We start from the raw sequence: 13,169 nt of genomic DNA on the forward strand, positions 1-13,169 counted from the left end.
GGTCCCTCGGGGTGACTAAAGAAACTTAATATGGAGCCAGGCATCCCTTAAGGGCCATTGACCTTTTGCTCTGGGAGATTCTAGTGGCCTGCAGGTGAGATAGAATAGGATAATGGACTGTGGCGTATGAACAGCCACCTTTGCTTCTGTAAAACCTGCTCATCACTATGGGAAAGGGATGAAATGGTCTTTGATTACTACATAGTGGGAAAGTTAGAAACAACTGAGGGAAGTCAAACAATTCTCCTGCCCAGCTGTGGATTCCATGACAGTTATAATAATACACACCTTTCTGATGGCCACTTTAAAACCCCACCTTGACCCACCACCCCCCTTCTCATGGCATGCTGTTTGTCTAAGGCTGCCATCCTTCTGCTAGCAATAAGAATAAATTCATTTAATCTAAATCTGAATTGAGCCAAAGTCTTTGGTTTCTCCCAGTGGATTCGAACAGACCTAGGTTTGGCTCCTAGCATCCACAAGGTGGTTCACAAACACCTGTAATTCCAGTTCCAGGGGATCCAACTCACTCTTCTGTCTTCTGTGGGTATCAGGCACACACATGGTACATATTCAAATATGGATACAAAAATACTCATACACATAACAGATAAATATTTTACTTAAAAAAAAAGTATAGTAGTTCATAGTTATAATTTCAGTATCCAATACACTGAATGTTGTTGGTTGTTTTTACTCTTTTGGGGGGCCCACCACCCAGCTCCCAATTAAATCACACACGGATGCTTATACTTAATTATAAATGGCCAGCCTTAGCTTGGCTTTTTCCTTAAGTTATTCCGTCTACCTTTTTCCTCTGGGCTTTTTCCGTTCTCTTACTTCTCTAAATCTTACTCTTACTCTGAGGCTTGCTGTGTAGCTGGGTAGTTGGCCCCTGGAGTTCTCCTCCTTCTCTGGCTATTTCTCCCCTCTTTTCTTTTCCTTCCAGATTTCTCCTATATATTCTCTCTGCCTGCCAGGCCCACCTTTCCTCTGTCCTGTCTTGCTATTGGCTGTTCGGTTCTTTATTAGACCATCACACGTTTTACACAGGCACAGTAACACACCTTCAGAGTTAAACAAATGCAACATAGACAAAAGTAACACACGTTAAAATATTCTACTACATTTCCCCCTTTTTGTCTAAATAAAAATGAAAGGGGGAACTTAAACACAGTAAGACTATATACAATAACATTTATCAAGTAAGGATTACACGCACAATATTCTGTCCATTTGTAGTTAGCATATTCAGAAAAAATAATGCATTATCTATCCTATCTTAGTGAATGCAAAATTTACACCTAATTTACTTTCTATCATAACTAGGGAAAACTGCAACTATTTAGTCTTCAGCTCCATCAAAGACCCAGAAGGATGTAATATTATCTAACAACAGAGACATCTGACTGCCTGGACAGTCACCCAAAGTTCCTCTGCAATGTTGGGACATCCATCTTCAGCCTACAGGCCCAGAATATCTGGCAAACTTTTCAGTGAAGCAGGAAATTTGAAGACTTGTATTAGTAAAGTTAATTAGTCACTTTCCTCTATGTCTTGCAGAGTATCTGGCAGACTCTTCTGTGAAGCAGAATTTTGAAGGACTGTCCTGCCTTGTTTTGGGAAAGTTCAACAGTCTTTTTCTTGTGTGTCCTGTGTGTCAGTCTGCACAGCACAATGTCAGCAATCAAAGGCAAGAGCAGTTTCTCCGCCTAGTGGCTAACCTTGCCACAGTGAAAGCAAACTCCATAAAGGGTTTCTTCAATGCCCATCATCTTCTCTGAAGTAAATTAGTGCTGCCAGGAGCAGATGTGTCTCATTGTCATGAAAAACCTTAGGTTAACAAAGCATTTTAAATGCCATATTCTATTGGTCTTTGAAGTATTTGAAGACAAGCTATCTATCTAAAATATATCTCTATATGATCTGGAAAGCATACCTAACATATCTACAATTTTGATTGTTATAAATTATTAGCCACTAACCTATGTTTCCTGATTATCCTATATAGTTTATTTTAGTATATGTGCTGCCGAAGCGAGCACGATTATCCTATATAGTTTATAATAATAGCTTTCAAAAGCTAGAATTTTACATTTTTAAATAAACTGTATAAATACAATACCTTAAACAAAAATAGAAACACATATACAATATGTTGTAACAAAAATAACCTTATATTTTTGTCAATATAAAAAAAATCCTTTAAATGAGAGTAGAAACATATATACAGTGTAACAAAACTAACTTTAACTTTGTATACTATAGTCCCCTAAATGATAACATCCAACAACCAACCAAATAAACAAAACCACCCACACCCCCCAACTCTTAGGAATGTGGACATTGTTTTCTCCATACTGCTTCCTGCTGTCTGTGGACAAAGTATCCTTAGGGTCCCAGAGAGAAAATTTCACATAATGGCCAAGTCCTGGGAAGACCAGCAGTAATCTTTGCTGATAGACATCACCTGCCAAGATTCAGGAGGTCTTGCCCAATCAAACCTGATCCATACTAACCCTGAAGGAATCCACAGCCTCTCATCTCCTGTGGGAACAAAACTCCAAAGAATTTTTGATTTCCATTTGACAAATATACTTTTTGACTTTTTAAAAATTAAGGCATTACTAAAGTATATAGGGTGATTTATTTCAACAGTCTCTCTTCCAATTCCAGGTCTCTTTGCAGCTGTCCTTTGCTTTTCAACAACCAAAAAATTCAAAATCTACACAATAACATACAGGATCCAAACTACCTGTGTATTTCCCATCTTACATGGCTTTTTTCTTTTACTCTCTCTTTGAAGACTTTATTTTATAAACTATTCATTTTTTTTTTCTATGACTACACCCGCTTCCTTTTCTTAAGCATACGCACACTGTTAAACATGCTGTCACCTGTTTATAGAGGTTTTCCCTCTAGGTCTCCTTTACTGTGTATCTCTAGTCTTTTTTGACAGCAGGAGCAAACTTTTAAACTGCTAACCTACATCTGGATTCTCCACTCACAGCTCTTAGCTGGCTCCACCCAAAATTCTCAGGCTGGGAATGCCAAGCCTAAAGCTCACGATCCTGGTCAGAAATTCATGACTTAAAACTGCATTCAACCTTCCTAGCTGTGGAAGCCAGTACCTGAGTTGCCACAGGTGTCTTTTTGACTTAGCTTGCTGTTTTAATTTAGCACTGCCAGACGAACAGCAGCACCTCTTAAAGGAGCGTGTCTTTTTTTCTTTTCTTTTCTTTTCTACTTTTCAAGCTTTCTCAGGCCCTATGGAAATTCGAGAGCCCCAAGTTGGTACGCCAAAATGTTGTTGGTTGTTTTGAACTCTTTTGGGGGGCCCACCACCCAGCTCCCAAATAAATCACACATGGGGGTTTATTCTTACTTATAAATGCCCAGTCTTAGCGTAGCTTGTTTCTAGCCAGCTTTTCTTAAATTATCCCATCTTACTCTTACTCCGTGGCTTGCTGTGTAGCTGGGTGGCTGGCCCCTGAAGTCCTTCTCATTCTCTGGCTCCTTGATCTCTTCTTCCAGATTTCTCCTTCTATATATTCTCTCTGTCTGCCAGCCCCACCTGTCCTTTCTCCTGCCTTGTTATTGGTAGTTCAGTTCTTTTTTAAACCATCAGGTGTTTTACACAGGCACAGTAACATAGGTTCACAGAGTTAAACAAATGCAACATAAACAAAAGTAACACACCTTAAAATAATATTCTACTACAGCTGAGAATTGCTATAAATTGAGGGAATCCTGGTCTACATAGTGCATTCCAGGCCAGCTAAAGCTATAGTTTCAAAAGCACTTTTTTCCCAAAAAGCTCTGCCTCTCTTAACCCATACTCCATTTACTGTATTTATCACTATGTTCTTCCTACCTAGTATTACTGCTTAACTATGTATACGTCCCCTGAGTTTCGTGAGCCGTAACAGCAGAGATACACTCCACAGCTCTGATTAAATGAAGAAAACATGATTTAAGAAATCATTTTGGCCAAATATGTATACTTAGAGATCATTAATTTTTTTAACGCAAAGTTAGAGTAGAAAAATAACATGTTTCTTCTGAGGTAGAATCAGGAAGTACTCAGGGAACCACAGCATTTGGAAGGTGGAGACAGGAGGACCAGGAGCTCAAGGTCTCCTCAGCTGCATAGCGAGCCCCAGGCTACACTGAGACCCTGGTCTCAGAACAAAAATCCTGTTCTCTATATTGTAAGTAAATGTTCCAAGGCACTTAGGGTATAAATTACTGGTGGAGTACTTGCTTGCAAGATCAAGACTCCAGGTTTGGCTCTCCAGCACTGAAAAATCAATAAACCAACCAAGAAACAAAGGTATGAAGGGCAATTACAGAACACCTTCTCATCCCCCATTTTAATTTCAGACCAAAGCATACAAAGCAGCAGAAAGAAGTTTGGTTAAGTTTCCTCCTTTGCTAAAATTGACATAAGCACATTCTAGAAAGTAGGACTTAATGTCTTCAGTATGCAAAACCACACTAATTATGAACATTTAAAATATTTCCCATGAGCATTATTTAAGTTTTTAAAACTTAAGTGGCCTATTATTACTCCCTCAATACCTAAAGTAATTATCCCTAATTAAGAAGAAAGCCATCTTATATTCTAATTTAATATGTCTACCAATTGAGATAGCCCCTAATCAAAATCAGGCTAGTTTCTTAAGGAACGTGCTTATGCAGTTTCAAACACTTTGCCCTTACATTTTTAAAACTTAAAGTTTTGTTCCTGCTAGTTAAGTACTCTACCACTGAGTTACATCCCTGGGGATCCCATGCCCTCTTCTGGCCTCTACAGGCACCAGGGATATACATGGTACACATACACACATTCAAGCAAAACACCAATAAATAAATAAATAAACAAACAAATAAATAAATGGTCTACTCTCCTAAATGTCTACCAATAATTTCCCAGTAAGACACAATCCCAAACCACAATTATCAGGCAGAATTTTGTTGTTTATTGTTGGGATTTTGTTGTTGTTTAGACAAGATTTCACATTGTAATTTACACTGAGTGCTGAGATTACACAGGTGCGATTGTTTTCATTATGCCTGACTGTTGTTCAATTTTAAAACAAAGCCAAGGAGTTATATGATTTGCTACAAAATTATCTAGACAATGTATTTTGAGTCACACACATAAAAAACAAAAGAGGGCTGGGGATGTAGCTCCATATAAAGTGCTTGCCTAGCATGGAGGCCTGGGCTCCATCTGTCAAGCACTAGAAAACAACAACAGGAAGGTACAAGGGAGAGTATGTTACCTTCAACTATTAAGATCCCACCACAGCCATATGTACGTACACACACACCCCTGCCTAGAAAGGAGACAAAGTTTCAAAATGGAAAGATCAAGTTTTCACTGTACCTCTTTGGATCTGAATATTTACTACCCATTTCAATGCACATGGGTTGCTTAATAACAGGAATACAGGGGCTAGAGATGGCTTAGCTGTTAAGAGCACTAGCTGCTCTTCCAAAGGACCTGCGTTCAATTCCTAGCACTCCCATGGCAGTTCACAACTGTCTGTAGTTCCAGTTCCAAGGGATCTGGCATCCTAAGACATCATGCAGGCAAAACTCCAATGCACATTAAAATAAATTAATAAATAAATCTAACACACACACACACTCTGACAAATGCAACACTAGGCAATTTTGTCACTGTTCTAATACTAAAGAGTATGCTCACATTACACAAGTCTAAGTAGTACAACTTACTAGATACATATTAGACTATATGGTATATACACCATACATGTAGTCCTTTGTGACATTTTCTATCAAAAGCAGAAAGTTAACAATAAAACAAATCCTAGGTAGGCCTGGTGGCACTTTGTAACTCCAGTTACTGGGGTTGGGAGGGGGACGAAGTAGAAGGATTAAAAAAGTTCAGGCCGCCGGGCGGTGGTGGCGCACGCCTTTAATCCCAGCACTCAGGAGGTAGAGCCAGGCGGATCTCTGTGAGTTCGAGGCCAGCCTGGGCTACCAAGTGAGTTCCAGGAAAGGCGCAAAGCTACACAGAGAAACCCTGTCTCGAAAAACCAAAAAAAAAAAACCAAAAAAACAAAAAAAAAAAAGTTCAGGCCTAGCCCGAGGAGACTGACTTTGGTTCAATACTGGAAAGCACAGGGTGACAGGAGAAACAAGTTATCCTCAGAGCTCCACACTCAGCCTACTCTCCACCCACTCCCTACCCTAAATGAGCAAGTTTAAAAAAACAAAGCAAAGTTCAAGGCCTGTCTAGGCTACACACTGAGTTCAAGGCTTGTTAGGCCAATTCAGCAAGACCTTCTCACAAAAGACAAAAGGAAATGGCTAGGAATATAGATCAGTGGTAGAATGCTTGCTTAGTAGGCACCAAGCCCCAGTTTCAATTCTCAGTATGCAAAAGCAAAAAATTTTATTTAATGATACACAGCCTTCTGACATCTCCAGTCATAACGAAGTGTAAATCGTGAGCGTCCTCTGGAAAAGCAGCAAGCATTCAATGGCTGAGCCATCTCTCCAGCCACCTGGCTGGCCTTGAACTCTCATTCCTCCTGCTTCTGTCTCTAGAATGCTGGGATTATGTACAAAAACCACAATGCCACAAGGCCTGGTTTAAATGCTTCCTTAAAAATTCTTTAATCCTAGTACTTGGGAGGCAGAGGCAGGTAGATCTTTGTGAGCCTGAGGCAAACCTGGTTTACATAGCAAGTTCCAGGCCAGTCAGGGCTACAGAGTGAGACTCTTTCAAAAAGAAGGGGGAAAAAAAGGACAAGTTCAGAATTTCAGTTACATGGGGAAGGTGGGAGTGTCTCCTCATATAGCCCAGGCCAGCCTCAAATCCACAGCACACCTCCTATAGCTAAGCTTCCGCACTGCAGGGCTCACAGGTGGGAGCCATCATACCAGGCTCCACTTCATTTTCTTTAATCTACATTTGAGCCCTGCTGGGCCTCGACCCTTCGCTTAGCCAAAAGGCTGGGAGTCAGTGGCAGGTTGTTGTAGACAGCTGTTTTAAGTAATTGCTTGCAACTGGGCTAAGGAGGTAAAGGTTTGTTAACTCCTATGTTCAGTATAATTAATTTAAATTCGAAGCTCTTTTACCTGAACCTATTTCTAAACTGGCTGTACTGCTGGAACTCCCTTATCTAAGGTGAAAACCCCTCCTGTTCACTGCTTCTCAACACCACAGTGGTCATCAGGGAGGAGGACAAATATCCACGGGCAGGACTCCCAATCCTACTTCAGTAATTCAGAACCCAGGTTTATTGGACTAAATGCCACTATCATAAACCAAGTCATTAGAATGTGTGTCTGCACGCGCACGCTCGAGAGAGCGCGAGAGGATGAGAGGGAGGGCCAATTCTAAAACGACAAATCAAACTTTAAAACAGATGCTAAACTAAGCTCAGTGGTAAACCACTTGCCTAGCACCAACTCCTGGGGTTCAATCCCCAGCAGTCAAAACAAGTAAAATGTTTAAAAACAGGAGCCAGGCACCATAAAACAAAGACTTGAAACAGTCACAATCAACAACCAGCCCAGTATACAATGTTGTAAACAAACATTATACCCAAACAAACTACTGATAAACCACTAAACTGGCTTCTTTTTCAAGGAGTAATTATCTTAAAGTGCCTTTAAGAACTCTGCTGGAATGTTTCTATTTAAATTCCTAAGCAAATAACTTTCCATTAACTGTATTCATCTTAGAAACAAAAAAGACAAATTGCATTAAAAATTACTTTTCTCTTCTGGAGACTGTAAGCTACTTGACACCAGGAATCGTGGCGGTGGTTCCTGACCCATAGCAGTAAATACTCAATGAAAATACTGTCAGCACTAGCTCAGCAACCTAACCATTCAAAGGGTTCCCTCTAGACAGCCAGGACTTACATCAGGAACTAGAGAAATTATTCTGAAACAATGTCAGAGATTATCCCTGGGGATCTTATGATCTCATTGTGAGCCAATATTAAGCAAATATGTAGTATAATTAAAATATTCAGTTACATAAAAATAATTTTAAGCTAACTTTCAAAAAACAGGAAAATTAAAGAGCTACAACAGGTTCTCTCATACATCCATGTTCTACTGCTCTGCACTCTTCCCAAAGAGTAGAACTTTAGGCTATTTTTCTCTTCACTTGCACAGCAGGGGAGAGGGATGACATGGAGGCCAGGACCTTCTGTGTCAACTAGGGGTCATAAGTGATTTCTATTTTTGTGTGTTCACTGTATTCTCCAGCCCAATTCCTGCTGAAGTAAAATTCGAAATTTGAACAAATTCATTTTTAGCTCACCATCAACAGCTAACTGATGTTCCACAAGGTGCCAGGAACATACATACACTGGGGAAGAATACTGTGGTCAGTAAGTGGAACTGGGAAAATCCAACATCCACAAGGAGAAATAGTAAGCTGAACTCCTTTCTCTCACTATATACAAAACAACTCAACACAGATTAAAGAGCCGAGCCGTGGTGCAGCACTCAAGAGGCAGAGCCAGACGGATCTCCATGAGTTCGAGGCCAGCCTAGTCTACAGAGAGAGTTCTAGGCTACAAAGCTACACAGAGAAACTCTGTCGGGGGGGGGGGGGGGGGCACAGATTAAAGACTTCATAAACTATAAAACTACTAGAAGAAAAAAGAGTGGGCAGGGACTTTTTGGATATAGCCCGGAAAGCAAAATTAGGTGACAGGTATTACACCCAGCTAAAAGTCCCTGCAGAACTTCTGTCCAGGAAAAGAAATAAGATGAAGAGAACCTTTTGAATAAAAGAAAAACATCATTTTTACAAACTCTTTCTCTAACAAGAGGTTAAAAATCCAGAATGTATAAGCAATTCAAACAACTCAATGGCAAAAAACAAAAAAACTAACTTATAAACGGTCAAAAAACACTTTGATAGACTCTTCTCAGAAGGATATATTATGAAAAAAAAAATCCTGAGCTTCACTAATTATCGGGAAGCTACCACTTGAAACCACAATGAGGTGGCTAGGGATACAGCTAGATGATAACGCATGTGCTTAGCATTTGCAAGGAAGAATAACACCACAGAATCACCTCACCCAGTCAATGGTTATTATCAAAAAGACAAAATTAAAACAAAAATCCCGCAGTGGTGGCACATGGGCTTTAATCCCAGCACCTGGGAAGCAGAGGCAGGTGGATCTCTGTGAGTTGGAGGATAGTCTAATCTACAAATTGAATTCCAGGATGGCCATCGCTACACAGAGGGACCCTGTCTCAAAAAACAAAAACAAAACAGACACCCACAAAAGTCCCATGAAAGCCAAAAATCCCACTGCTGTAGAATATTATTTTAAGGTGTGTTACTTTTGTTTATGTTGCATTTGTTTAACTCTGTGAAGCTGTGTTACTGTGCCTGTGTAGAACACCTGATGGTCTAATAAAGAACTGACCAATAGCAAGTCAGGAGAAAGGATAGGTGGGGCTGGCAGACAGAATATATGGAGGGAGAAATCAGGGAAGAGAGCGCTAGCAGCCAGAGAAGGACATGGACATCTGGGGTCAGCCAGCCAGCTAGCCACGAAGTAAGAGTAAGATTTACAGAAGTTAAGAAAATGGGAAAACCCCAAGGCAAAGATAGATGGGATAATTTAAGTTAAGGAAAGCTGTCTAGAAACTAAGCCAAGCTAAGGCCAGGTATTCAAAAGTAAGACTAAGCCTCCGTGTGTGATTTATTTGGGAGCTGGGTGGCGGGCCCCCCAAAAAGAGCAAAAACCAACAAGTTCATTCTACTGCTGGGTCCACATCCAAAGGAAATGAAATCAGTATGTCCTGTCCAGTGGAGACAATTCACAACAACCAAGATAGGAAATTAACCAAGTGCCCATCAACTGAAAAATGGATAAAGAAAACGTGAGACACATACACAACGGAATACTATTCAGCCATTGAGTGATGAAAGCCTGTCAAGCCATAAGGGCAAGAGTTCAGTTAATAAATGTAGAGAAATCAGAATAGTGCAGTATAATGGAAAAAGAATAACACACCAGGACCTTCCCTTTTGGGAGCGTTATGAGGGGAACAGGCCCACAGAGTAAGACCAAGAAATTGTAGTATAGTGTCTGCTTCCCAGAAGTCCTTTTCCCAAGATTAGGCATTTGGGTAAGGGTCTCTATTCCCTTAGGGGCTTGAGGAAAGTTCCTGAATTCTTATCTCTGGCAGGAGGAACTTGTGGCCCTTCCAGTAACATAGGACTAGTGCCTATTGTCAAGGTCAATGCTGGATTCCTCAAGCCACACCCCACCTCACATGCCCCTTTTCTCCCATTTAATCCTATGTCCAACTATACAGTATGAAAGGTGTAATCTTTTCTCAATAAAGTGCGGTGGCAGCCAACCTGATTCACCTCAGATCGTGTCCGTCCGTCATCATGCCCTGCTGGCCATGGTGGTTGCAGAGACCCCCAAAAGTTCAAGAGAATCTGACACCCTTTTCAGATTTCTGATTCAAGATGTACAAACAAATGCAGACAAAACACCCATACACATTAGATAAAAATAAATCTCTGAAGCCCAGCGACTGGCAAAAGTTTATTCATTCTGGCTTTCCTGAAGCATGTGAACGGCCCAGTTCTACAGGAGAAAGATGCAGAAAAGGTTGAATTATAATTCCAAGGGTGGAAAACAAGACTTAATTTCTAGCTCCTCCTACTTCTAACATTAAATCCCATGTTAACTGAGGTTGGTGTCCTGACACCATTCTTAAAAAGGTCCGAGTTGGAGCCCTGCCCCTATTCTCTATGTGGCCCAAGGTGGCCTCAAAATCCCACCTGCCTGCCTCAGCCTCTCAGATGCAGGATTACAGTTGTACACCAGCTCTGGATATCACCTTTATAATTCATAATTTGGGGATGGTGAGCATAAGTCAGCCTTTACAGTGCATGCCTAGCACCCAACAGACACTGGGTTTGACCCTCAGCGTGGAATAAAACCCAGCATCAGGGAACACACCTGCAATCTCAGCACTGGGGAGACTGAAGCAGGAAAATCAAAGATGTAAAAGCAGGAAAATCAAAGATTTAAGGTCATCCTCCACTAACTGAGTCTGAGGCCAGCCTGTGCTGTGTAATACTCTGCCCTCAATATGAATTATAATTCATAATTCTTGAAAACCACCACTGATTATTGCATTACTGTTTGATTTTTGTTGGCAAGGTAATAAAAAATGATTTAAGTACATTAAAACTTATCACTTAATAAACCCAATATAGGAAATTACTTTTATTTTTTTAAACCATTTCATTCATTAAAAGTAACGTTTAAGAGCTGCTGCTGTGTACCTAGCATGCTGGAGGCTCTCAGCTCAATCCCTAGTACTATTTTACACACACACACACACACACACACACACACACACACACACACACAGTGATACTTTTATGCCAAGAAGAAAGAGGGCACTATAGTCTTTATTGCATGAGACTCCATTTTCTCAGTATTTTTAATCCTTAAGACCATCATTAGTGGACACTACAAAGGAATTAATTAATACGCCAAACTAAAATAGACTTTAATATTTTTCCCACAAGTTAAAGAGCTGACTCCAGACTGATGTTGGTGGCACACATCTTCAATTCCAGCTTTTGGGATGGGGAAGTAGGACGACTACCCAAAATTCAACACCAGCCAGGACTACACAATAAGATTCCTTCTCAAAACCAACCAACCAACCCCCCCTCCACAAAGGTGGAGTACACTGAACAAACAAAACCCCAAAAAGTGGACTCTACTTATGAACGAAAGCCTTCTTATTCGTAAATTATACTAAAATAATATATTAAATAAGATATTATAAATATTACATACATAGTATATTAAAGTAAGTTTCGCATATAAAGGCCAAGTAAGAGTAAGTGGGCACTTACAGGGCAGAGAAAACAGCAAATTTCAAAAATTCTTTAATACTAAGATTAAAACAATGACTCTCTAATGCTGCCTCCAACTTTCTGACTGCATATATTTGTAAACAAGTCACCCTCGAGCCTATGAAGTTCTTTTTAAAATAATTAAAAGCCATCAAATAATGTATGAGCATCAAGTGCATACAGCAATGGAGATTCTTCTATATGTGATCAGGTACCCTGAGCCTATAAAGAAAGATTTCAGAACCTGGAAGCTGGCAAGTGAAAGCGTAACTCTGACATCCTATGATGCTCCACCACTGTTCAAACCTCAGTGTTTCCAAAACAAAATCTCAACAATGACACATCCATTAGGTTCACTCGTAATGTGAAAACGGTCTATTTCCTCCGCAATTTAATCAATGTTCTTCATAGCAGGCAGCAGCTCCTTGGAATTTCATGTGTTTTCGCGTGATTAAGTCCAAATGTAGACCCAAACTCTGATTTCTGTCATAAGCAAATTGTTACTAACATTCTAAATCCCAGTTAGAACCCGTTGCTGGAAAGCAGTGTCCTTGGGCAAGAAAAGAACGGCAAGGTCTGAAACTGTCCCCAGCACAAATCCCTTGTCAACTAAGACACTCAACAGGAAAGAACCCAAGAAATGGGGGGTGGGGGTGGGGGTGCAGGGGGCCGGAAATCCTACTCTTCCGGAACGTAAAGGAGAAACCGACACTGGAAAAGCCGCCCCCAAGGGACAACCGTCTACGGAACGGTGACAGCTCCTTTGCACCGCGGAGAGCAGCCAGCGGCCACGGCCGCAGCGCAGACGCCGCCGCCGCCGCCGCCACTCCCAGCTTGCAGGTCCGGCGGGATTGGCTCGAGAACATCAACAAAGACCTTACGGTCGGAGCCTAACCTAACAACAAAGGCCGGGCGACGGCGCGCACCGGCCGGGGAGCGGGGACTGCCGCGCGAGGGCCAGCCGGGAGCCCGCGGCGCCAGCCCGGGAGCGTGCACGGAGCCCGAGGCCCCCCGGCCCAGCCCGGCCGCCGAACACAAAGGCGCGGACCGCCCGCGCTCCGGCCGCTCAGGCCCGCGGAGGGGGAGGGGCTCACCTGGCACAGCTGCCGGCAGTACGCGGCGGCGGCCTCCACGGCGGGCTCCCGGCTCTCGCACAGCCGCCGCTCCAGCTCCTGCAGCCGCTCGCCCAGGCGCCGCAGCTCCGCCGCGCAGCCGCCACCGCTCAGGCGCTCCTGCTCGGCCTCGTCGTCCGCCATCT

General features: G+C 41.8%; 1 protein-coding gene across 1 annotated transcript in view; it reads right to left on the bottom strand.

Annotated features, from left to right (window-relative positions):
* Positions 1-13,169, bottom strand: part of Znf292 (zinc finger protein 292) — an 82,341-nt gene extending 69,172 nt beyond the window's left edge. The window contains exon 1 of the mRNA XM_059254099.1: positions 13,006-13,169. Coding sequence (XP_059110082.1) covers positions 13,006-13,167 — 162 coding nt within the window. The 5' untranslated portion in view covers positions 13,168-13,169. The remainder of the gene's footprint in view (positions 1-13,005) is intronic.

Source organism: Peromyscus eremicus, chromosome 2, assembly GCF_949786415.1.
Source record: "Peromyscus eremicus chromosome 2, PerEre_H2_v1, whole genome shotgun sequence".
Taxonomy (NCBI): domain Eukaryota; kingdom Metazoa; phylum Chordata; class Mammalia; order Rodentia; family Cricetidae; genus Peromyscus; species Peromyscus eremicus.